The sequence below is a fragment of the Manis javanica genome, chromosome 1 (genome assembly GCF_040802235.1).
Source record: "Manis javanica isolate MJ-LG chromosome 1, MJ_LKY, whole genome shotgun sequence".
NCBI lineage: Eukaryota > Metazoa > Chordata > Mammalia > Pholidota > Manidae > Manis > Manis javanica.
This window is the reverse complement of record NC_133156.1, coordinates 64,415,276-64,443,249: the sequence shown is the minus strand read 5'-3', so window position 1 is coordinate 64,443,249 and position 27,974 is coordinate 64,415,276. Positions and strand designations below refer to the sequence as shown.

General features: G+C 36.0%; 1 protein-coding gene across 6 annotated transcripts in view; it reads right to left on the bottom strand.

Annotated features, from left to right (window-relative positions):
- The window catches only part of FBXL17 (F-box and leucine rich repeat protein 17), a 531,544-nt gene that overhangs the window by 482,219 nt on the left and 21,351 nt on the right, over positions 1-27,974 (bottom strand). For all 6 annotated transcript variants that reach the window (XM_037011920.2, XM_073233169.1, XM_073233185.1 and 3 more), the window contains exon 4: positions 6,311-6,442. In XM_037011920.2, coding sequence (XP_036867815.2) covers positions 6,311-6,442 — 132 coding nt within the window. The remainder of the gene's footprint in view (positions 1-6,310; positions 6,443-27,974) is intronic.

Genomic DNA, 27,974 nt, shown 5'->3' with positions numbered 1-27,974 from the left:
AGACAACAGAGATTTGAAGTTTATTTGCTTTATTAATCCAAGAAGAAGCAAATTTAACAAAATGTTAGCAACTGACAATGTCTGGGTAATGGGCATATAGATGTTATTACGCTTTTTAATCCATATTTTTCTTAATTTCTCAGAATTAAAAAATACCAAACATAAAAATTTGATTCATTTTCACATTTGCTGAAATCCCATTCTATAACCTCATTACATAGAGACAAATTCATTAGCATGACACTCAAGAAACTTAACAACCTGATCCCTACCTTCCTTTCAGACCCAAATAAAAACACTCCCTTACCACCCTGCCTATAAACCTAATCTTACTCTAACACTCACTATTTATTATACATTCCACGTATTTTCCTGATGCCTGTTTTTGTTAAAGCTATTTCCCAAAATTGCAATCACTTCCCCCCAAAAATGTTTGCTTGCATCACGATCGTCACACCTCTATGTGTCACTCAAGACCCAGTTCAAATGTCACCTACTATTACAGGATTTCTTGATTCCTCCCTTATCTCCTACACAAGCAACTATTTTTGTGATTGGCATTTTCATATTACTTATTACTGGATGGGGATCCCCTCTCTGCAGCTGTACAACTCTTAATTCCTCAACACCTCTCAGAGCAACGGACATACAATAGGTATTCCAATGTTAACTGAACTAAAGGAACATTTGAAACAGTGTAAAGAAACAGAAAGTTATTAGTTCATTAGTCAATTAAAATTTCCATTTAATTTGCTAGACAAAAATGAAATGGTATGAGGTATGTGGTGGGGAGTTGATAATGGGGGGAATCTGGTAACCACAATGTTGCTCATGTACTTGTATATTAATGATACCAAAATTTTTAAAAAAATTTTTTTAATGAAATGGTATTTATCTTCTGAATCCAAATTTCACAAAAAATAGAAAATACTATATTCTTGCAAGGTAAAAAATCTTGCATAAAGAGTGCAATTCTACTATAATTAACTATATCCATATTTGTACAGGATTAAGAGCAACATTAAATACTATCTTGAAGACAGTTTTCCTCTTCGATAATTTTACTAATTTTCCTAGACAAGATTTCAATGTACCTCCATTGGTACTTGAAGTTTTCCCTGAAATCTGTTACCATCCTAGCAAAAAGATCTTCTGCTCATGCTAATAATTAACTTCTTCCTTTGATGTCTTACAGCACCTGTCAGTAAGTGTTTTAAAGGGAGATAATGCCTTTTGGAAATTACTGCTTGGTTCAAAGGCATGTGGATTAGCTCCATCTGTAATGTATCCATGCAGCTAAAGGGCCTAAGAAGAGAAAGGTTTGGAAATCAAGCAGATCTGGGTTAGACTATTAACTCTGAACTTATTTGTTGTTACTTAACCTCTTTAGGCCTCAACTTTCATATCTGTAAAATGGAATAAAAAATATGCTACTTCATGTGGTAGTGGTAAGCATTATTTATATAAAACTGCACAGTGTCTGGTACATTATAAACAGGCAATAAAAGATATGTACTATTAACTATTTAAAAATTTTAACAAATAACAGCAAAATCCTGAAATGTAATATACAATAAGATGGAAATCCAGTATTTTTATGTCATCCTTTAGAATACCACATTCATATATCACTATGTACTACAAACTACCACTCTGGATGTAAGTAAATGCCTCATCCATTAGGAGGGGAGAGGGCAATGAAGGCACCTTTCCTGGCAGATTTGGGAACTTGAATACTTAGAAAATGGAATCCCCCACACAAAAAAAAATCCCCCACAAACTCAAGTACTTCACAAGTACTTGAGAAATAAGATATCAGAAGTATAGTGAGGGAGTTGAGGTGGGAGGGACCAAATCCATTAATATATTAACTTTAAGTTGAAAAGAGTAAAGAAATACAAGCCTTAATATATTGCTGAATTAGCTACTACTATTTATACTCTGATGTGTTTATCTTACATACTCCAGTTGATAACACAGCTACCAGTCTATTCACTTAGCTGGTGCAACAACCTCAAATTATAGCAAGCAGCAAAAAGAATTAAACTGTGGATAGCTAATGGATGAAATCAAATCACAGTAGGTGATATCAGGCACTGACAAAGCCCAGTTCAAGTTAGTAAACTCCAAAAAGTAAACTCTGGTAAGAGAATGAAGTAATGTAATCTTTACTGAAGACTTCCTATGTTTGGGACAAAAAAACACATCTGGTACTTTACCTCTTAATTTCATTTAGACTGATCCTCATAAAAATATGTGGTATTATATCCTTTCTACAAATAAGAAAATGAAAGCACAAAAATTAACTAACCTATGTCACATGAGTAAGAAACAGTAGGATCAAGGTATGAACTGAGTTCAGTTCAACTCAAATGCGGCATTTGCCCCAATCACCCCTAAAATGCTTCTAGCCTGGAAGAAGGAAGCCTCAAGAAGTGAATTTAGGTCTCATCTCATACATGTAAGCCTCCAAAGAATAATAAAATGAAAAACAATGTTACAAATAATGTTACAGCAGCAGTCAGAGGAATCCAGGAGATGTCAATAGACTTACAAAAGCGGTAAAATAACAATTCACCAGGATGTTGAAAAAATAAAAGGTCACAATTAACTTCCAGGAAATCAAGTTTTAACCAGGAAACATTTATCATTTCCCTAAAACTTTCTAAAATCTATTCCTAATATATTACTACTTTCTTGGTAATTCAGAAATCTATACTATTTTACAACTCAACTCTACAGAGTAGAAAATATATATACATAAAAAAAAAGACCAAATAAACACCACATACAGATCTGGGTCAACTATGCGATCAGTTATTTGCAAAATAAACCATAAATTCCTAATACTTTACAACATCAGATTGGGTATCAAATGCCAGATAATCTATTTAATCCACAGAATCTATCATTTTACAACTGAATAAAAAACTGCCAAAGAATTTCTTTCCAAAAAGTAGAGAAGCAAAATCTGGAGCAAGGACAATAAAGAAGCAGAGAGAATTCACTTAATGAGATTTGTAGATTAAGCATAACTATACACATAAACTAAATTATGACCTAAAAATGACTTTGTAGTTAGTACTGCACTGAAGTAATAGACTACCTATCACTAGAAGAAGGAAGACAGATACAGACAATATGCTAGATGCTCATTATACTTGTAGTCCTCAGATCTATTTCTAGAGTCTATACAACAGTTTTACAGCAAACGCAAAATAGATCCATGTAGGTGCATGGTAGTTGTCTCATTCAAACACAACAAAAACAGAAACTTACTCTCTTTGGGGGAAGATTTTACATTAAGTCCTCAATTCTTTACCTTACCATAACTTATCCGAACCTTAAAATGTCAAGTCATCGCCCTCTCTTTCCACCTGAATAAAACCTCTCTCTCTAATGAACACAAGAATCCATCCCCTGTTCCAAGTTTATCTTACTTAAAGCAGTGCCACAAATAAGAATGTTCAAATATCTTTTTACTTTGCACAAATAGCAAATTCATCTTGTAACATTCTAGATGCAACTAATATTTCAAATTATTTTAAGAAATTTTCCCATTAAAACCACTTAAAGGACAAAAACTTTAAATGAACCATAATCTCTGCAGAAATTGTATGCACGCATTGTGTCTCTATAGTTAGTATCAAGGACACGTTATGTCACTGAAATATACAAAGACAATGCTGCCATCTAAAGGCCAGATAAAATGTTAAAAAACTATATACTCTTGTCAAATACTGCCAATATATAAAAGCAATCAATTTAATATTTTAAAGTATGAAAAATTTATACTTTAAAACACTATGCTATGATTATTTTCAGACTACACAATGAAGCTATATTACCCTTTTGAGAGGATTCAATTTAATAAGAGAATTAGCAAAATAATTTGTCTAATGATTAGTATACACACCAGTCAAAATTCCTTTGGCATCCTGTTAAATATTCTCCTAAGTATCTCTACTAGTTGTTAATTAAAAATATGTCTTACTTAATGATGTTTATATTTCCTGTCTATAATTACATAACAATATAATCTTATAAATATATGCATATATAAATATTTGCCTTTAACCAAACTGCTATTATTTCTACTCACCCTATTTAAAATATTTTTTGTTAAAGGACTAATAATACTTCTCAGAGTGAAAACACCCAAACTATTTAAAACTGTAGGTTGTTATGCAATTCAAATACTTGTTATTTCATAAATTGCAAAAATACAAAGCATAATTCCTATGGGAGGTTAGTGATCAATAATTCAGCTGTCCAATAGAAAGAGTTCAAATTACTCTAAATTTCCCTTTTTTTTTAATTTCCTTTTAAACTGACAGAACTTTATTGAACTCAACTTTAAGATTAAGCAACATTACTTCAAATTTTCAATGAAATCAAAATGTTTACCAAGTAACACTACATACAAAACTGATTCCTTTAGCACTTAAGTGTAAAACATCTTTTTAGTGGACAACCATAGTAGGGAAAAACTAATGTGAACTAGAACTTCTAAAACATACATATTTAATTCCTTTGGGAAATCACAGATTAAAATTTTTAATGTGTCAAGAAACTTATCCTCTGTGTTTAGTCAACAGGAAAATATTAATCACTCAAAAATATTCTCATTATGTGAGGAATATAAAAAATTTAACTCGGGATTACCATGCTTTGAGCGTAAAGTGAAAACCAAGAGACAAACACAGTAGTGATCTCATAAAAACTACTATTTTTTAAGTGTTTCTCATAGGTTTGTACTAGACAACTTAAGAGCACTCCACCACTTGAACCTCAAAGCCATAACCTGCAAAATGACAAGTATTTTAATAACCCAGTTTGCAAAGGAGGTTCAGATAGCTGAAGTAACTTTCCCAGCAACAAAATGCAAGTAAGTATATACCAGAATTCAAAAATTCACTCTCTGCCCCAAAAGAACTTATTCTCTGTACTAGACCATACTGCCTCAAGAGTGATTATTAAATCTGTATTTAATGTGTAGAGGAATGTGAAGTATTTTTACTATATAATTTCAGAAGAAAACAATTCTATGTGGTAATAAAAGCACTTACTTTTAATTCACAGTGTTTCAATTTTTCTAACTGGAATCTTTTTTTAAAATAGCATTTATTGCACTTGAAGTGCTAATGCTTCTAGAGACCTTTCAAAACTTAATACATGAAATATAGTTATCAAATTTTGTAAATTACCCAAAGGCAAAACAAAAAGATCTCTTTGTTTTGGGGATACAATTAAAAAGCAAGTGTTCTTTGTAAATATGCTACATATTCAGGACCACCTTGCCCACAGTTTGAAGTACACTATTTTTCAACACTGAGAATTCTAGTGCCTCCCTAGTGACAAGTTTTTCTATTAACCTGTACTATGGACCTATCAAATATGAATTGAATGGATGTGAAATATTATTCAGGCATAAAAAAGACTGAAGCTCTGACACATGCTACTACATGAATGAACTATACTGTTAAAGCAGGTGGACACAAAAAACACATATTGTATGATTTCGTTTATACCAAATGTCTGTAAGAGGCAAATCCATAGAGACAGCAAGTAGATTACCAGTTGCCAGGAGCTGGAGGAAGGGTGAAATGAAGAATGATGGCAAATGGGCACAAAGTTTCTTTATGAGGTAATGAAACTTCTCTAGAATTAGTGATGATGATTGTACAACTCTGTGAATATGCTAAATATCACTGAGTTGAGTTTGTACACTTTAAAAGGGTGAATTTTATGTGAATTAAATCTCAGTAAGAGAAAATTAAATGGCTTTAAATTTATTATATATATTAAGTGTGAATGAGTTACACATGTGCTTAAAACATAAAATCTATGTAACTACAAAGATCTTCTGCCTCAATTTATTGAATCCCTTTTTCACCATACTGTGAAAGGCTGTATTTCAGAAGTGTACATCTTCCTGAATATTAAAAAACCCTAACTAGAATTATTACAATCCCTAGGGAATCAGAAGGAACAACAACCATATACTTATGTTTGGCATCTAAATTTAGTTTTTTCCAATTTACGTGACTTAGTTCACTGTCAGAATTAAGAAAAAAAGTATTTAAGTATTAGCACATGCTAATGAGGAATGTTTAACTTGCAAGTACCACATTCAAACACCTATACAGTTATAGTATCAATTTATAAAGTCATTTTTTGAGAGGATTCTTGCTTTTAAATAGTATTTGCCTATAAACCACCAAAAGAAAATAAGCAGAAGAAAATTTATAAGCTAAGTTACAAGGAATTCAAGAGTTAGAAAAACCCAAGGATGATAACAAGTACTTACCAATTTGTTTTCTTGCATGTATATTCTTTGCAATTTCAGACAGCCCTTGGCTATGACGATCATGCCTTCATCTGAGATCTTGTAACACTGGCCGAAATGAATATCTTTGAGTTCTCTGCATTTTGAGCCCAGCTATAAACAAAGAGATCTGGCTGAATGCTCAGAAAATAACAAAGGTAACATATTTCTAGAGAGATTTCCACATAATTTTATAAAATAGCCACACCAAAGTTAAATAATTGTTTATAAAGTGCTTCTAACACAGAATATAGACCATCTATAATTTAAAACAGTACTGTGTAAAACTTTCACGTCCTAATTAGTTCCTTGCTTCAACTACCTTATACTATTTGCCCACCTAGGTGCCTAGATTCCTTAACACCTCAAATTCATAGCTTTATTTCTTGAGTCTTTTATATTAGTTGTAGTGTTACACCAAGTGGGACACAGGTCCAAGGAATAAAATAAAGGTTCAAGAAGTGAGACAAAGTCCAATGGGTGAAAATAATAATCTATGAGATTCTGTTTCTACTTCTAATTGCCCCAAGGAACCACTTCCCTTCATCAGCTCATTTACTCTGTGAAAGAGAAGTCTCAACATGCTATAGCTAATAAGCTAGTTAGAGTACTCATTTACACACTGGAGTGCATAAACTGAAAACAAAAGGACTAGGGATTTCCTGATTAAAGTCTCAACTGTACCTTAGTTACCATTGACTATCACGATGAACAAATTACACACATTTCTTTCAAAATCTACAGAGGAGATTGGACGATAAAAGCTCACTTAATTCTCAATTGGGCAACATGCTTCAATCTATCCTTTCTGAGTAATGAAGTATATACTTTTCCTCTGTCACTATTCCTGTCTTATTTGTTAATTTGTTCAGATCCTGGTCAGTGAAAAGAGAGTGCACCAGCTGGGATCACTGATGAAGAGAACAGAATCTAGTCAAAAAGGAGTGACTGAGGTATCTGGTAGGGTCTTACACATCAGTGTGTGTGTGTATAGCTTGGTCAAGTCTTATGTTAAGACACATAAGTTGCAGTGCTGCAGCCTGTGAGAGAGGTTTTAGCTGAGTACCTGTGCTCTGACCTTAGCAAGTGGCTCTAGGAGCTTTATCTACAAACAAGAGACTTTCCCTGTTTCCAAGAGACAGGGGCCACATGTGTACCATACACAAATGAGGACCATGTGGGTGCCCTCAATAGACATTAGCTGCATGGGAGGTTCAGCAACTTACTAGGGAAGAGTGCCTCAGTGGATAATTACTGTCATTTAGTCTCACTATAGAAACTGATGTTTCGCTTTAGATGTCATCATTGGACATAAGAGGCAAGATGACAACTCATCAGTGCCTATCTGCACTAACCACCATTACGCCAGCCATAAATGTCCTTGAGTTTTAGACCATCCAGGTACCAGATAACTGGAATATCAATCATTTCACTGTGTATTTTCCCTGTGTTGCTGATGTTTTTCAAATCTCTCAATGCTGCAACCATCTGTCCATCCTCCATAGGAAAACATTCGGAGGCCATCAACCAAGCCCTCTAAAAATATCTCTGTTAGCATCCCCTAAATTTAGTACAATTAGTCCTCTATCTAAAAACCACAGCAGCAGTATAAAACTCCTCTAAACACAGAATTCTCAGGAATCTCGTCTATGGATTCACCATACTTATGTAATTAAACTTTGTTTTTCAACTCCTGTTTAAAAATATATATATATATATTTGGGACCTACCCAAATGGAGATCTTGATAAGTGCCCTAGCATCCATCTAAGACACCAAGAAGGTAATATTATGGAGGATGAACTAAGCCCTAGAGTCAGACCTATTCTAGACCATTCAAGTTAGAAGGTTTGGGAAAGACCTTGGGCTTTTCTAAAGATCCACTCATATTATAGCATGAATCTGACTGTAAACAAGACCATCCAGTAACTTCAATGTCTTTAAAAAAAAAAATCAACATCTGGTTCCAGTCTTACATGTAAGGAACTTAGAAGTCACCACTCCATCATAACAAGTAAAAACCTAAACTGAAAAAAATCAACAACTATTTTTAGATCCAACAAAACACTGAAGTTGGAGGGAAAACCACTACCCCCAAAACTGAAGAAACAAAATGATGGATACAGAGAAACTTGCCAGAGCAGAAAAGCACTAGAAGAAACCTCCATAGGAACACTGTCAGGGTAAGAAACCCTAAATTATATTGATCTATATAATGTAAAGGGTTTACTCCATTAACTCTTACACTATCCCAACAAAAAGTCAGTGTGTATAGGATCTACAAACACCTCAAAATTACCTCTATAATACTGTCCACCTTACCAAAGAACACTCATTATTAGATTAGAACACCCATCTGATTGTTGACTGCATGCAAACCACCACTCTCCATAGTTCGGATACTAGAAAACTGCTGCTTTAGGGTCCTTCCAGGTAACAGAGGTTATTAACCTTGTGGAATTTAAGCTCCAACCACACCTCTCCATTCACATTTAGCCTATCCTTCACTGCTACTTGCACCTGGCCTCAGTGCCAGGTACTATCATCACTCTACACCCAAGTTAAATGGTCTTAGGGACCTAAGACACCGAATCCCAGGATGCCATTTAAGAGGTTCTAACCTTTGTTACTACCAGTCCAGTTTCCTGTGCCCTAGGAAATGTGCAAGCACAGTTGAAAAGTAATAGAACTCCTTCTCTAACTCAGGAAGAACAACAATGTGTCAAGGACACCCACCAGTCAAACCTGAAGCAAAATGATTAATAAAAAGGGTACTTGTGGCCACTTTATCATTTAGAAGAAGCCAGTCCATCCACACAGTAAGCCATGGTTCACTTTGGCACTGAAAGTTATAGAACTGCAAAAAGACGAAAGGAAATAAATATAATACACAAGGGATTGTCCTTGATTCATTCTTTTCTTCTTTAGAATAACTATTCAAAATTGTTCACAAATTTGCTCAAATACACCCAAAGGTATTTTTCAACTGTTTCTGTAAAATACTGGGAGGTGATTTTACCAGCATCTCAAATTTAAATTAGAATTTTGCACACAACTCTTGAGACTTTACAAAAGAGAATGTTTTAAGAAGCCATCTGTTGTTACTGTGTTATTTTTATGATAAAACAAACACATTAAGAAGAGTACACTTCAAAAAAAAAGAAGAGTGCACTTCAACAAACAAAGAAGCCAGGCTCATGAAACTGGGGTAAAAAAAAAATTGGGTCTTCCCATGTCACATGAAACCTCCTTAAAACCAGTATTAAGAATGTAACCTTAGATTCTGGAAAGAGGGCTGCGCCAGACTGCATACACCTGAGGAAAAGAAAAGACCTCATGGAACAGGATAACATACCAAAGCAGTGGCCCAGCAGGACCCAAGCCCCTCCCCCACCCCAGATCACCGGCAGGAGGAAGAGAAACAGTGGGGAGGGAGTGGAGCCCTGGGACCGCTGAACACATAGCTCTGGAGATCTGCCCTGGGAGCACAAACCTACATTACATGGTGCTCTGGTGATTAAAGGGGTTGGAAAGATAAGACAGGCAGAATACCTAGAGAGACTGAGATTCCAGCCTCCTGTGGAAAACAGGGATCCGTATCTGGCTGCTCTGGGAAAAGAGAAAAGTGGACAGTCTGAGGGACTTCCTAACAACAAGAGGGCTGCTAATGGGGCAAGGATTGCACAGAGCTTACTGCTCAGGAGAAAGGACAGGGAGAAAAATTGTCAGGGTGCACTCTGCCCAGCAGGTTGGGAACTTTCACTATCTTCAGATGCTCCAGCCCCTAGGCTGGCTACACAGCTACAAGGCCTCCCTCCGTGATACGCAGCCTGCTGCACCTTCCTCCCCGCCAGCCCACACATGGCTTACAAACCAGCAAACCCTGCCCTGGCATCAGGCAAGCCAGAGGGAAGCTCCACCTATGGCAGCTACAAACGCAAACCATAGAGGATTATACCTGTGTGTTCAGTCCAATGGTTCAGGCACTGAAGATAGGCATAGCAGCCAGGAAGCAGGAAACAGCTGTTTCCTCCTGCCCAGGCACCAACATCGCTCCCCTGCAACCCTTGACATTTCTCCAGGGGCTCAGCAGCTCCAGAGAATAGAGCTTCTGAGCACTAGAGGGTGCCACACACAAATATGAAACATGAAAGGAACTTCATTCAAAGCAAAATTATAAATACACCAGAGAAAGAGTCAAATGAAATCAACCTTGTGAATCCTCCTGAAAGAGATTTCAAAATAAAAATCATAAACATGCTCACGGAGGTAAAGAAAAATATTCAAGAACTCAGGAATGAGTTCTGGTTGGAGATCCAATCACTACAGAAAACAGTATCAGAAATGAAACATACAATGGAAGGTTTTAAAAGCAGGTAAGACATGGTGGAGATGAGAAATGACACAGAAATTAGAGAAGAGGAATACAAAGAAGGTGAGGCACAGAGAGAAAAAAGGATCTCTATGAATGAAAAAATATTGAGAGAACTGTGTCACCAATCCAAATGGAAAAATATTCATATTATTGGGGTATGAGAAGAAACAGAGAGAAAAAGGGATAGAAAGTGTCTTTGAGGAGGTAATTGATGAAAACTTCCCCAATCTGGGGAAGGAGATAGTCTCTCAGGCCATGGACGAGCACAGACCTCCCAATACAACGGACCCAAGGAAGACAACACCAAGACACATAGTAATTCAAAGGCAAATATCAAGGACAAGGACAGACTATTAAAAGCAGCCAGAGAGAGAAAAATGATCATCTACAAAGGAAAGCACATCAGGCTATCATCAGACTCCTCAGCCAAAACATTACAGGCAAGAAGGCAGTGGCATGATGTATTAAATGCAATGAGGCATAAAGACTTCGAACCAAGAATACTTTATCTGGCAAGATTATCAATTAAATTTGAAGGAGGGATTAAACAATTTCAAGATAAGCAAAAGCAGAGAGAATTCACCTCACACAAAACCATCTCTACAGTGTATTTTGGAGGGACTGCTATAGATGAAAGTGTTCCTAAGGTTTAATAACTGTCACCAGAGGTAATAAAACCACAGCAAAGAAAGTAGAACAGCTAATTACTAAGCAAATGCAAAATTAAATCAACTAAACCCCAAAGTCAATCAAGGGATAGACAAAGAGTACAGAATATGATACCTAATATACAAAGAATGGAGGAGGAAGAAAAAGAACAAGAAAAAAAGAACCTACAGATTGTGTTTGTAATAGCACACTAAGTGAATGAAGTTAGACTCTTAGGTAGTAAGGAAGTTAACCTGGAACCTCTGGTAACCACAAATCTAAAGCCTGCAATGGCACAAGTACATACCTATTGATAATCACCATAAATGTAAATATGGTCTGAATGCCCCAATCAAAAGACATAGAGTCACTGAATGGATAAAAAAACAAGACCCATCTATATGCTGCCTACAAGAGAGTCACTTTAAATCCAAACACATACATGGACTAAAAGTGAAGGGATGGAAAAAGATATGTCATGCAACTAATAGGAAAAAAAAATAGGAGTTGCAGTACTTGTATGAGACAAAATAGACTTCAAAACAAAGAAAGTAACAAGAGACAAAGAAGGACACTACATAATGATAAAGGGGTCAATCCAACAAGAAGATATAACCGTTATAAATATTTATGTGCCCAACACAGGAGCACCTACATATGTGAAATGAATACTAACTGAATTAAAAGGGGGAAACAGAATGCAATGCATTCATTCTAGGGGACTTCAATACTCCACTCACTCCAAATGACAGATCAACCAGACAGAAAGTAAGTAAGGAGACAGAGGCACTGAACAACACATTAGAACACATGAACCCAACAGACATCTACAGAACTCTACCTCCAAAAGCAGCAGAATACACATTCTTCTTACGTACACATGGAACATTTTCAAGAATACATGACATACTAGGCCACAAAAAGAGGCTCAATAAATTCAAAAAGACTGAAATTGTACCAACCACTCTCTCAGACCACAAAGGTATGAAACTAGAAATAAATTAGGCAAAGAAAATGAAAAATCCCACAAACACATGGAGGCTTCACAACATGCTCCTAAATAAAAACAATGACCAAATAAAAACAGAGATCAAGCAATACATGGAGACAAATGACAACAATAATTCAACACCTCAAAATCTGTGGGATGCAGTGAAGGCAAAGCTAAGAGGGAAGTATGTTACAATACAGGCCTACGTCAGGAAAGAAAAACAATCCATATAAACAGTCTAAACGCACAATTAACGAAACTACAAAAAGAAGAAATGAGGCCCAAAGTCAGTAGAAGGACAGACATAATAAAGATTAAAGCAGAAATAAATAAAATCAAGAATAAAACAATAGAAAGAATCAATGAAAACAAGAGCTGGTTCTTCAAGAAAATAAACAAAATAGATAAACCCCTAAGCCAGACTTATGAAGAAAAAAAGAGAGTCTACACACAGAAACAGAACCAGAATTGAGAAAGGATAAATCACAGAAAAGAAAAATTACTACAGACACCATAGAAATACAAAGAATTATTAGAGAGTACAATGCAAAATTATATGCTAACAAACTGGATAACCTAGAAGAAATGGACAACTTTCTAGAAATATACAACCTTCCAAGGCTGATCCAGAAAGAAACAGAAAATCTGAACAGACTAATTACCAATAACAAAATTGAACTGGTAATCAAAAAACTACCTAAGAACAAAACCCCTGGGCAGATGGATTCACTGCTGAATTTCATCAAACATTTAATGAAGATCTAATACCCATCCTCCTTAAAGTTTTCCAAAAAGTAGAAGAGGGAATACTTCCAAACTTATTCTTAGTCCAGCATCACTCTAACACCAAAAACAGGCAAAGACACCACAAAAATAGGAAATTACACACCAATATCCCTGATGAACATAGATGCAAAAATACTCAACAGAATATTACCAAACCAAATTCAAAAATATATCAAATAAATCATCCACCATGATCAAGTAGGATTTATTCCAGGGGTGAAAGGATGGCACAATATTAGAAAATCCATCAACATCATCCACCACATCAACAAAAAAGCCAAAAACCACATGATCATCTCCATGGATGCCGAAAAGCATTTGACAAAATTCAACATCCATTCATGATAAAAACTCTCAACAAAGTGGGTATAGAGGGAAAGTACCTCAACATAATAAAGGCCATATATGAGAAACTCACAGCCAACATCAAACTTAACAGCAAGAAGCTGAAAGCCTTTCCTTTAAGATTGGGAACAAGACAAGGATGCCCACTCTCTCTACTTTTATTCGACATAGTTCTCGAAGTCCTCATCACAGCAATCAGACACCACAAAGAAATAATGGCATCCAGATTGGCAAGGAAGAAGTTAAACTGTCCCTGTTTGCAGACGACACAATATTGTACATAAAAACCCTAAAGAATACACTCCAAAACTACTAGATCTAATATCTGAATTCAGCAAAGTTGCATGGACACAATACACAGAAATCTGCAGCATTCCTATACACTAACAATGAACTAGCAGAAAGAGAAATCAAGAAAACAATTCTATTCACAATTGCATCAAAAAGAATAAAATTCCTAGGAATAAACCTAACCAAGGAAGTGAAAGACCTATACTCTGAAAAATACAAGACTCTCATGAGAGAAATTAAAGAATATACCAATACATGGAAACACCCTATGCTCATACAGAGGAAGAATTAATATTGTCAAAATGGCCATCCTGCCTAAAGCAGTCTACAGATTCAATGTAATCCATGTCAAAATAGCAACAGCATTCTTTAATGAAATAGACCAAATCGTTATAAATTCAAATGGAACCAAAAAAGACCCCGAATAGCCAAAGCAATCCTGAGAAGGAAGAATAAAGCTGGAGGGATTACGCCCCCTGACCTCAAGCTCTACTACAAAGCAGTAATGAAGACAATTTGGTACTGGCACAAGAACAGAACAATACACCAATGGAACAGACTAGAGAGGCCAGATATAAATCCAACCATATATGGTCAATTAGTATACGATAAAGGAGCTATGGACATACAGTGGGGAAATGACAGCCTCATCAACAACTGGTATTGGCAAAACTGGACAGCTACATACAAGAGAATGAATCTGGATTACTGTTTAACCCCACAGACAAAAGTAAAGTCAAAATGCACCAAAGACCTGAGTGTAAGTCATGAGACACCATAAAACTCTTAGAACACAACATAGGCAAAAATCTCCTGAATATAAACATGAGCAACTTTTTCCTGAACGCATCTCCTCGAGCAAGGGAATCAAAAGCAAAAATGAACAAATGGGAGCACATCAAATTAAAAAGCTTCTGTACAGCAATGGACACCATCAGCAGAACAAAAAGGCATCGTACAGTATGGGAGAATATATTTGTAAGCGACATATCCAACAAGGGGTTAACATCCAAAATATATAAAGAACTCATATGTCTCACCACCCAAAAAGCAAATAACCCAATCAAAAAATGGGCAGAGGATATGAAGAGACAATTCTCCAAAGAAGAAATTCAGACGGCCAACACATGAAAAGATGCTCCACATCACTAATCATCAGGGAAATGCAAACTAAAACCACAATGAGATATTACCTTACACCAGTAAGGATGGTCAGCATCAAAAAGACTAAGAACAACAAATGCCGGTGAGGATGCACAGACAGGGGAACCCTCCTACACTGCTGGTGGGAATGTAAGCTAGTTCAACCATTGTGTAAAGCAATACAGAGGTTCCTCAAAAAACTAAAAATTGAAATACCATTTGACCTGGGAATCCCACTCCTTTGAATTTACCCAAAGAATACAACTTCTCAGATTCAAAAAGACATATGTATCCCTATGTTTATCACAGCACTATTTACAACAGCCAAGATAAGGAAGAAACCTAAGTGTCCATCAGTAGATGAATGGATAAAGAAGAGGTGGTACATATACACAATGGAATACTATTCAGCCATAAGAAACAAATCCTACCATTTGCAACAACATGGATGGAGCTAGAGGGTATTATGCTCAGTGAAATAAGCCAGGCAGAGAAAGATAAGTGCCAAAATGATTTCCCTCATTTGTGGAGTATAACAATGAAGCAAACCTGAAGGAACAAAACAGGAGCATACTCACAGACTCCCATAAGGGACTAGCAGTTACCAAAAGGGAGGGGTGTGGTAGAGCAGGTGGGGAGGAAGGGAAATGGGGATTCAGGGGTATTATGTTTAGTACACATGGTGTGAGGGGTCACAGGGAAGACAGTGTAGCACAGAGAAGGCATATAGTGAATCTGTGGCATCTTAATACACTGATGGACAGTGACTGCAATGGGGTGTGGATGGGGACTTGATAATATGGGTAAATGTAGTAACCATGTTTTTTCATATGGAACCTTCATAAAAATGTATATCAATAATACTTTAATAAGTAAATGAATGGCTGCAGCCTGGCAAAGCTGCACCCAGGTTTCTGACCCATAGAAACTATGCTAGATAATAAATGCTGATTGTTTTAAGCTTATAAAAAAAAATAATGTATTTTTAAAACAAGAGGTATGCCGCTTTCATTAGAAAGAAGCTGTTTCTTCTACTTTCCATTCCCACTTGGTCGCCACTGAAACTATTATACACATGCAAAAGAGAAAATCCAAACCAAACCTCCAGTAACTTCCCCCAACTCTACTAACTGTTCATGTTTGTAAAAGCATAAAAATAACAGTTTTACAAGTTGATTCATTAATCATTTGTAGCACAGTAGCACAATGAGATACATAAGAAAGTAAACATCAAAATGCCACCCATCAGATCTATTTTAAAGATTTAAATTTTAATCTTTTTCATGGATTTATATTGTTTAACTTTGTCTTGTTTAAACAACATTCCATTTGATACAATGAAACTATGCTAAATAAGCTCCCAAAATATGTCCAAATACAATTTTTTCATTAAAGTATCATTTTATACAACCTTATATTGGTTTCAAATGTACAACACAGTGGTTCAACAGTTACCAAAATCCTCACCCCTTCTAGTGCAGTTACAAGCTATCAACTTAGAAAGATGTTAGAGTCATTGACTATATTCTCTATGCTGTACTATCATCCCTGTGACCAACTTATATTGTGACTGTGAATTATTTTGCCCCTTTATCCCCTTCACACTCTCCCCACACCTGTCCCAATCCCTCCCCCATGGTAACCACTAGTCACCTCTCAGTGTCTATGAGTCTACTGCTACTTTGTTCAGTCTTTCTCTATCTGGCTTATTTCACTGAGCATAATATCCTATAGTTCCATCCATGTTGTTCCAAATGACAGGGTTTCTTTTATTTTTATGGCTGAATACTCCACTGTATATATGTACCACCTCTTCTTTATCCATTCATCTACTGATGGACACTTAGTTTGCTTCCATATCTTGGCTATTGTAAATAGTGTGGTAATAAACATACAGGTACAGATATCTTTTTGAATCAGGGATTTTGCTTTCTTTGGGTAAATTCCTCAAAGTGGAACTACTGGATCGAACGGCACTTCTATTTTTAATTTTTTGAAGAACTTCCATACTGCTTTCCATAGCAGATGCACCAATTTGCATCCCCAAAATCAGCGTAGGAGGGTTCCCATTTGTCCACATCATCAACCAATACTATTTTATTAATTGTATTGGCATGGTATATAAATAAATTCAAAGATGAAAATTCAGAGCATATATGGAATAATCATTTGATTTATTACTTTTATTTGTTAGAAAATCAGCAAAAATGATTTTTAGCACCAAAATACAAAACCTTTATTACCTGTTACTATTGTTTCAACCAAGAAAATATTTTAATAAAACTTTTGCAACTTAAAAACATAGGAATCGAGAGGGGCGGAGCCAAGATGGCGGTGTGAGTAAAGCAGCAGAAATCTCCTCCCAAAACCATATATATTTTTGAAAATACAACAAATACAACCAAAGACACAGGACAACAGCCAGACTACATCCACACCTCCGAGAACCCAGCGCCTCACAAAGGGTAACATACAAGCCATGGCCTGATGGGAAGCGAGCACCCCTCACCTCAGTTCCCGGCAGGAGGAGAGGAGTCAGAGCAGGGAGGGAGAGGGAGCCCAGGACTGCTAAACAGCCAGCCCTAGCCATCCTCACCATAGCGCAGACACACAGTGCGTGCGTGGGGTGTTGGAAACTAGGGAAACAGGACAGTAAGACCTGTGAGCAGGTCCCCACAGCCAGCGTTCCTGGGACAAAGAAAAGGCAAGTGCTTTTTGAAAGTCTTAAAGGGACAGGGACCCCACTGCTGGATAGAAGTATTCCAGGACACTTAGCCTAGCAGCTGGGAATCCCATGGAACTCCGGGTGTGCTAACACTCTGGGCAGCAGCGCAGCTCGGAGGCCCCTCATGGAGATAAACAGCCTCCCGGCCATTTCCCCTCCAACGCGCTCCGCCATATCGGAGCAGCAGTCTGAGGCAGGCCACACCCACAACAACCGCGGAGCTAAACTCCACAGTGGCTGTGCAAGAATCAGAAGCCCCGTCTGCACATAGCTGCACAGCACAAGCCACTAGAGGTCTCTTTTCTCTGAGGAGAGTAAGGCCACAAACCAGCAAGAAGGGACGTTCTCCCAGCCAGCACACGCGCCAGCTCCGCACAACTATCTCTATTGCCATGAAAAGGAAGAAGACCAAAATCACAGTCAACCCCTGAGGAGATAGACCTAACCAATCTTCCAGAAAAAGAATTCAAAATAAAGGTCATAACCATGCTGATGGAGCTGCAGAGAAATACACAAGAGCTAAAGGATGACATCCGGAGGAAGATTTCAGAAATGAAACAATCTCTGGAAGGATTTATAAGCAGAATGGATAAGATGCAAGAGGCCATTAATGGAATAGAAACCAGAGAACAGGAACGCATAGAAGTTGACGCAGAGAGATAAAAGGATCTCCAGGAATGAAACAATATTAAGAGAACTGTGTGACCAATCCAAAAGGAAGAATATCTGCATTATAGGGGTACCAGAAAAAGAAAAGGGAGAAAAAGGGATAGAAAGTATCTTTGAAGAAATAATGGCTAAAAACTTCCCCAAACTGGGAGAGGAAATAATCGATCAGACCACAGAAGTACACAGAACTCCCAACAGAAGGGAACCAAGGAGGACAACACCAAAGACACATAATAATTAAAACGGCAAAGATCAAGGACAAGGACAGAGTTTTAAAGGCAGCTAGAGAGAGGAAAAAAGTCACCTACAAAGGAAAACCCATCAGGCTATCATCAGATTTCTCAACAGAAACACAACAGAAACAGAAAAGAATAGCATGATATACAAGAATACTGTATCCAGCACGATTATCATTTAAATACGAAGGAGGGATTAAACAATTCCTAGACACGCAAAAGTTGAGGGAATTTGCCACCCACAAACAACTTCTACACGTTATTTTAGAGGGAATGCTCTAGATGGGAGCACTCCTAAGACTAAATAGATATCACCAGAGAAAATAAAATCACAGCAAAGAAAGCAGACCAACCAAATACTAACTAAAGGCAAAAAATTAAATCAACTACCCACACAGACAGTTAAAGGAAACACAAAAGAGCACAGAATAAAACAACCAACATATAAAGAAAGGAGGAGGAGGAATAAGAAGGGAGAGAAATAAAGAATCACCAGACAGTGTTTATAACAGCTCAATAAGCGAGTTAAGTTAGACAATAAGGTAGTAAAGAAGTTAACTTTGAACCTTTGGTAACCACAAATCTAAAGCCTCCAATGGCAATAAGTACATATCTTTCAATAGTCACCCTAAATGTAAATGGACTGAATACACCAATCAAAAGACACAGAGTAACAGAATGGATAAAAAAGCAAGACCAATCTTTATGCTGCTTACAAGAAACTCACCTCAAACCCAAAGACAGGCATAGACTAAAAGTCAAGGGATGGAAAAAGATATTTCATGCAAACAACAGGGAGAAAAAAGTAGGTGTTGCAGTACTAGTATCAGACAATATAGACTGCAAAACAAAGAAAGTAACAAGAGATAAAGAAGGACATTACATAATGATAAAGGGCTCAGTCCAACAAGAGGATATACCATTATAAATATATATGCACCCAACACAGGAGCACCAGTATATGTAAAACAAATACTAACAGAATTAAAAGAGGAAATAGAATGCAATGCATTCATTTTGGGAGACTTCAACACACCACTCACTCCAAAAGATAGATTCACCGGTCAGAAAATAAGTAAGGACACGGAGGCACTGAACAACACACTAGAACAGATGGACCTAATAGACATCTACAGAACTCTACATCCAAAAGCAACAGGATACACATTCTTCTCAAGTGCACATGGAACATTCTCCAGAATAGACCACATACTAGGCCATAAAAAGAGCCTCAGTAAATTCAAAAAGACTGAAATTCTACCAACCAACTTTTCAGACCACAAAGGTATAAAACTAGAAATAAGGTGTACGAAGAAAGCAAAAAGGCTCACAAACACATGGAGGCTTAACAACACGCTTCTAAATAGTCAATGGATCAACGACCAAATTAAAATGGAGATCCAGCAATATATGGAAATAAATGACAACAACAACACAAAGCCCCAACTTCTGTGGGATGCAGCGAAAAGCAATCCTAAGAGGAAAGTACATAGCAATCCAGGCATACTTAAAGAAGGAAGAACAATCCCAAATGAATAGTCTAACATCACAATTATCAAAACTGGAAAAAGAAGAACAAATGAGGCCTAAAGTCAAGCAGGAGGGACATAATAAAGATCAGAGAAGAAATAAACAAAATTGAGAAGAATAAAACAATAGAAAAAAATCAATGAAACCAAGAGCTGATTCTTTGAGAAAGTAAACAAAATAGACAAGCCTCTAGCCAGACTTATTAAGAGAAAAAGAGAATCAACACACATCAACAGAATCAGAAATGAGAATGGAAAACTCATGACAGACTCCACAGAAATACAAAGAATTATTAAAGATTACTATGAAAACTTATATGCTAACAAGCTGGAAATCCTAGACGAAATGGACAACTTCCTAGAAAAATAAAACCTTCCAAGACTGACCAAGGAAGAAACACAAACCAATTACAAGCAAAGAAATTGAAGCGGTAACCAAAAAACTACCCAAGAACAAAACACCCAGGCCAGATGGATTTACCTCAGAATTTTATCAGACATACAGAGGAAACATAATACCCATTCTCCTTAAAGTTTCCCAAAAAAGAGAAGAGGAGGAAATACTCCCAAACTCATTCTATGAAGCCAACATCACCGTAATACCAAAACCAGGCAAAGACCCCACCAAAAAAGAAAATTACAGACCAATATCCCTGATGAACATAGATGCAAGAATACTCAATAAAATATTAGCAAACCGAATTCAAAATTATATCAACAGGATCATACACCACGACCAAGTGGGATTCATCCCAGGGATGCAAGGATGATACAACATTTGAAAATCCATCAACATCATCCACCACATAAAAAAAAAGGACAAAGAACACATAATCAACTCCACAGATGCTGAAAAAGCATTCGACAAAATCCAACATCCATTCATGATAAAAACTCTGAACAAAATGGGCATAGAGGGCAAGTACCTCAACATAATAAAGGCCATATATGATAAAACCACAGCCAACATCATACTGAACAGCGAGAAGTTGAAAGCTTTTCCTCTGAGATCGGGAACCAGACAGGGATGCCCACTCTCCCCACTGTTATTTAACATAGTACTGGAGGTCCTAGCCACAGAAATTAGACAAAACAAAGAAATATAAGGAATCCAGATTGGTAAAGAAGAAGCTAAACTATCACTATTTGCGGATGACATGATATTGTACATAACAAACGCTAAAGACTCCACTCCAAAACTACCAGAACTGATACCGGAATACAGCAAAGTTGCAGGATACAAAATCAACACACAGAAATCTGTGGCTTTCCTATACACTAACAAGAACCAATAGAAAGAGAAATCAGAAAAACAATTCCATTCACAATTGCATGAAAAAGAATAAAAAACCTAGGAATAAACCTAACCAAAGAAGTGAAAGACCTATACCCTGAAAACAATAAGATACTCTTAAGAGAAATTAAAGAGGACATTAACAAATGGAAACTTATCTCATGCTCTTGGCTAGGAAGAATTAATATCGTCAAAATGGCCATACTGCCAAAAGCAATATACAGATTTGATGCAATCCCTATCAAATTACCAACAACATTCTTCAACGAACTGGAACAAATAGTTCAAAAATTCATACGGAAACACCAAAGACCCCGAATAGCCAAAGCAATCCTGAGAAGGAAGAATAAAGTGGGGGGGGATCTTGCTCTCCAACTTCAAGCTCTACTACAAAGCCATAGTAATCAAGACAATCAAGACAATCAAGACAATTTGGTACTGGCACAAGAACAGAGCCACAGACCAGTGGAACAGATTAGAGACTCTAGACATTAACCCAAACATACATGGTCTATTAATATATGATAAAGGAGCCATGGACATACAATGGGGAAATGACAGTCTCTTCAACAGATGGTGCTGGCAAAACTGGACAGTACATGTAAGAGAATGAAACTGGATCACTGTCTAACCCCATACACAAAAGTAAATTCAAAATGGATCAAAGACCTGAATGTAAGTCATGAAACCATAAAACTCTTAGGAAAAAACATAGGCAAAAATCTGTTGGACATAAACATAAGCGACTTCTTCATGAACATATGTCCCTGGGCAAGGGAAACAAAAGCAAAAATGAACAAGTGGGACTATATCAAGCTAAAAAGCTTCTGTACAGCAAAGGACATCATCAATAGAACAAAAAGGTACCCTACAGTATGGGAGAAAATATTTGTAAATGACAGATCTGATAAAGGCTTGACATCCAAAATATATAAAGAGCTCACACACCTCAACAAACAAAAAGCAAATAATCCAATTAAAAAATGGGCACAGGAGCTGAACAGACAGTTCTCCAAAGAAATTCAGATGGCCAACAGACACATGAAAAGATGCTTCACATCACTAGGTATCAGAGAAATGCAAATTAAAACCACAATGAGATATCACCTCACACCAGTAAGGATGGCTACCATCCAAAAGACAAACAACAACAAATGTTGGCGAGGTTGTGGAGAAAGGGGAACCCTCCTACACTGCTGGTGGGAATATAAATTAGTTCAACCATTGTGGAAAGCAGTATGGAGGTTCCTCAAAATGCTCAAAAGAGACTTACCATTTGACCCAGGAATTCCACTTCTAGGAATTTACCCTAAGAATGCAGCAGCCCAGTTTGAGAAAGACAGATGCATCCCTATGTTTTTCGCAGCACTATTTACAATAGCCAAGAAATGGGAGCAACCTAAGTGTCCATCAGTAGATGAATTGATAAAGAAGATGTGGTACATATACACAATGGAATATTACTCAGCTATAAGAAAAAAACAGATCCTACCATTTGCAACAACATGGATGGAGCTAGAGGGTATTACGCTCAGTGAAATAAGCCAAGCGGAGAAAGACAAATACCAAATGATTTTACTCATATGTGAAATATAAGAACAAAGAAAAACTGAAGGAACAAAACAGCAGCAGAATCACAAAACCCAAGAATGGACTAACAGTTACCAAAGGGAAAGGGACTGGGGAGAATGGGAAGGTAGGGAGGGATAAGAGTGTGGAAGAAGATAGGCAGTATTATGATTAGCATATATAATGTGCGGGGAGGTAAAGGGGAGGGCTGTGCAACACAGAGAAGACAAGTAGTGATTCTACAACATCTAACTATGCTGATGGACAGTGACTGTATTGGGGTTTGTGGGGGGAATTTGGTGAAGGGGAGCGCCTAGTAAACATAATGTTCTTCATTTAATTGTAGATTAATGATAACAAAATTTAAAAAAAGGAAACTATCAAGCCTCAACAGATGAATTTAAGAAAATGGAGTATTATTTGACCATGAGAAGGAATGAATCTGACATTTGTTACAACACAGATAAATCTTGAAAACATTATGCTAAGTAAAATAAGCCAGACATAAAAGAATTAAAATTGTATGATTCCACTCACATGAGGCAACTAGAATGGATCTAGAATCTATAATAAGTGATTAGAACAGAGCTTACTAAAGGATGGGGAATGCAGGAGGAATAGGAAGTACTTGTTTACTAGATATGGAGTTACTGTTTGCAATGATGAAAACGTTCTAGAAATAGACACTGGTGATGTTTACACACACTGTGAATGTACTTAATGCCACTGAATAGTTCACTCAAAAATGGTTAACCTAAAAATTGTGTAATTTACCACAGTAAAAAATAATCAACATGTTGAAATAGCAAATGTCAAAAAAACTTGAGAAAAAAATTAAAACTGCTAAAAGGCAGTGGTGTTTGTTCCAAAACCTGTGCTTTCTAATTGTTAACATAAATGAGTTGAAAATTAAATAAATTGACTTAAATGAGAAGGAAAAAGAAAGCTCTTGCTCTAAAAACAAGGTTGAAAATTTTGCCACCAATGAAAGCAAGCCATGAAAATTTACTGTTGAATTAGTCTAGGGTAAAACAGCTATAAAACGATAAAATACAGATTGCCCCCAACTTACGACGGCTCATCTTACAATTTTTTTACTTTATGATGGTGTGAAAGCAATATGCATTCAGTAAAAAACATACTTCAGATTTTGAATTTTGAGCTCTTCCTGGGCTAGCGATATGTAGTAGATACCCTCTTGTGAAGCTGGGCATCCTGAAGCTTACGATTGGCCATGCAATCACAAGGGTAAACAACCAATACACTTAAAACCATTCTGTATTCCTGTACAATACAACCATTGTTTTTCACTTTCAGTTCAGTGCAGTAGATACACTTTATTATAAAACAAGCTTTGTGTTAGATAAAGTTGCCAACTGTAGGCTAACATTAAGTGTTCTGAGAACACTTAAGGTAGGCTACGCTAAGACATGATGCTCAGTAGGTTAAATGCATTTTCAATTTATGGTATTTTCAACTTACAATAGGTTTATCAGAATATAACCTCATCATAAGTCAAGGAAGATCTGCATTTGGAAAATCATATTCTAAAGGTAGCTGCACTCATATTTCTTCATAAGTAGCTTTAATTTCCTGTTCCACTTCAATGAAAAAAAAAGAAAATTGCACCTATCACATCATTGATAGAGTGTAAGCAAAACAGGTAAAAATCAAAACTCCAACTAGCCATCTCTAACTCAAGAAAAAGGCCTTGACCTTACATCAAAAGACTTACTAATGAATATACATTTATAGCTTTTTTAATTGTTTGTGATACAAGCTAATTTTGTGATTCTGTAACTGATTTTCAGCCAACCAACCAACTTCCATTCTCAGGCCCATTAGGTAAGAAGTCTTATGCTGAATTATAAAACAGCGTCTTCCTATCCCTCACATGGTTGTTGAAAAGATTAAAAATGATAATGCAAACAGAAATTCTTATTAGTATACTGTAAGACATATGAAAGTGCTTAATAAATGTTATATATCATTATTAATTATTATAATGGGTAAAAAGAAAGCTATTAGAACACTATTCATTAGCATTCATATGAAAACATTTTAGAAGTGCTATAAATTTTCAGAAAGAAATCTTGACATTTTATGAAGGCTCTACACTTTCAGCTATAGACAGAAAATATTCTCTCTAGTCACTGCAGGTTGAAATCCTAGGTATGATACCACATGATATATGATATTTGGAAGTCAAGTGGAATTGAAGGAGAAGTGAATTTGGAGTGGAAGTCAAGTGAATTTGGAGATCAAGTGGAATTGAAGGAGAACTGATTCCATACCTGCCCTATATAAACTTGGGTAAATTAATTTCTATAAGATCACACTTTGCATCCTGAAATATCACCTCAGGGTTGTGAATATTAATTTGGATAACATATATAAAAGTATAAAATACAATGTCTGGCATATGAAAAGCACCCAAAACATATTTTCTTCCTTTTGACAACTGTGATGCTAAAATCAAAACATTATTTTTTTTTTAGTAAAGTTTTGGGAGAGTTAAAGTTATATATGGACTTTTGACTGTATGTATGGTGACCCTAACCTGTGCATTGTTTAAGGGTGAACAATACCTAAAACCCTCTTGAACTTCCTAAATATAACACATTTTTAAGGCTCTGCAAGATCTGTAGTTTCTCAGTTTCATTATAAAAACATCAGTTCTCATAATAAGGATAAAATGAGTGTCATGTCATCTGAAAAGGGAAGGGAATGTATTAAATGGATTAAGTATGAACTCTAGACAGCCCTGGATTATGAGTGTCAGCCTATCACTTGATACTTTACCTCAGATAAATTACTTATAATTTATAATAAATTACTTATAATCTTTTAATTTAATACCTCAGATAAATTACTTATAATCTTATTATAAATTACTTATAATCTTTTAATTGTTTTGTCTAAAACGGAAATAGTGCCCAAGTCAAAGTGGTTGTGAATCAAAACAGAAATTAAGCATACAAACATACTAGATTATATGAACAGTGCCTAACACACGGAAGATGCTCAATAAAGGGTATTTCCCTGCTCACTATTACTGGAACATGTGAAAATAGTTTAGATGAAACTGACATTTTCCTTTATCTTATAGAAACTTAGAATCTAAAAATATTAGGCATTTATTTATTATAGTACAATATACAACATAAAAATTGCCACCATTTTAGATATACTTAAGGGTATAGTTCAGTGACATTAATTACATTTAATGTTATACAACCAGCTCCACTATTTCCAAAACTGTATCATCTCCAAACTTATCTATTAAGTAACAAGTCCCCATTCCCCAGTAACCCCAGCCCGTGAAAACCTTTATCTATGTTGTCTCTATGAATAATCTATTCTAGGTATTTTACAAAAGTGGAAACATACAATATTTTTTTAATGTCTGGCTTATTTAACTTTACATGTGTTTTTAAGGTTCATGCATGTGGTAACATTTATCAGCACTTCATCCTGTTATATGAATAATATTCTATCACATATACATACATATTATTTATTCATTCATCTCTAAAGGAACACTTAAGCTATTTCCATCCCTTGGCTATTATGAAGAGTAATGCTATGAAAATCAGTGAACAAGCATCTCTTTGAGTCATTATTTTCAATTATTTGGGGTATACAGTTAAGAGTGGAATTGCTGGGTCATATGGCAGTTCTGTGTTTAATCTTTTGAGGAACAACCGAACTGTTTTCCACAGCAGGTACACCATTTTACATTTCAATGAGCAATTAGATAAATTACTTATAATCTTATTATAAATTACTTATCTTTTAATTGTTTTGTCTAAAAAGGCAATAATGCCCAAATCAATGGACCATAGATGTAAGGGCTACTTCTAGACAATTCTATTCCATTGGTCTATATGCCTAGTCTTATGTAAATATCAGTTTTGATTACAGTACATTTATAGTAAGTTTTAAAATGAAAAAGTATGAATTCCCCAACTTTTTCTTCCTATTCAAAATTGTTGTAGCTATTCTGGGTTCCTTAAAATTCCTTATGAACTTTAGGACTGGTTTCCCCATTTCTGAAAAACACACCACTGGAGTTTTAATAAGGAATGCACTGAATCAGAAAGTCACTTTGGGTAGCATTATCTTAATAATATTAAATCTTTCAGTTTGTAAGCTCAGGATGTCTTCCCATTTATTTAAATCTTTAATTCCATTTAAAAGTGTTTTCAGTTTTCAGTGAGTATTTTTGCATTTGCTTGGTTAAACTGCCTCCTAAATATTTTATTCTTTTGGATGCTACTATAAATTAATTATGTTGGGTTTTTTTCATATATAGTGTGTAGAAATACATCTGTTTTACACACTGACTTTTTTTTGTCCTGGTACTTTGCTGCATTTATTAGCTCAGTTTTTTTGTGTGGGTATTCTTTAGGGTTTACTATATACAGGAATACCTCATTTTATTTCACTTCACTGTACTGCACTTTGCAGATACTCCATTTTTTATGACTGAACATTTGTGGCAATTGCCCTCTGTGGAACAAGTCTGTCAGTGTCAATGCCATCTTTCCAAAATTATTTGCTCACTTCATGTCTGTATCATATTTTTGTAATTCTTGCAGTATTTCAAACCTTTTAATTATATTTGCTATGGTGATGTGTGATTAGTGATCTTTGATGTTACTTATTGTAATGCTGTTTTCATGCCTGCAAAAACATCCATTCTGCAGCCATGGATCAAAGCGTAATTTCTACTTTCAAGTTATTATTTAAGAAATTATTTCATAAGGCTATAGCTGCTATAGTTGATTTCTCTGATGGATCTGGACAAAGTAAGCTGAAACCTTCTGTGAAGGATTTCCCCATGCTAGAAGCCATTAAGAATATTTGTGATTCATGGAAAGAGCCAAAATATCAACAATAACAGAAGTTTGGAAGATGGTGATTCCAACACTCATGTTTGACTTCAAGGGGTTCAAGCCATCAATAAAGGAAGTCACTGTAGATGTAGTACAAACAGCAAGAGAATCAGAATTAGAAGGGGAGACTAAATATGTGACTTAATTG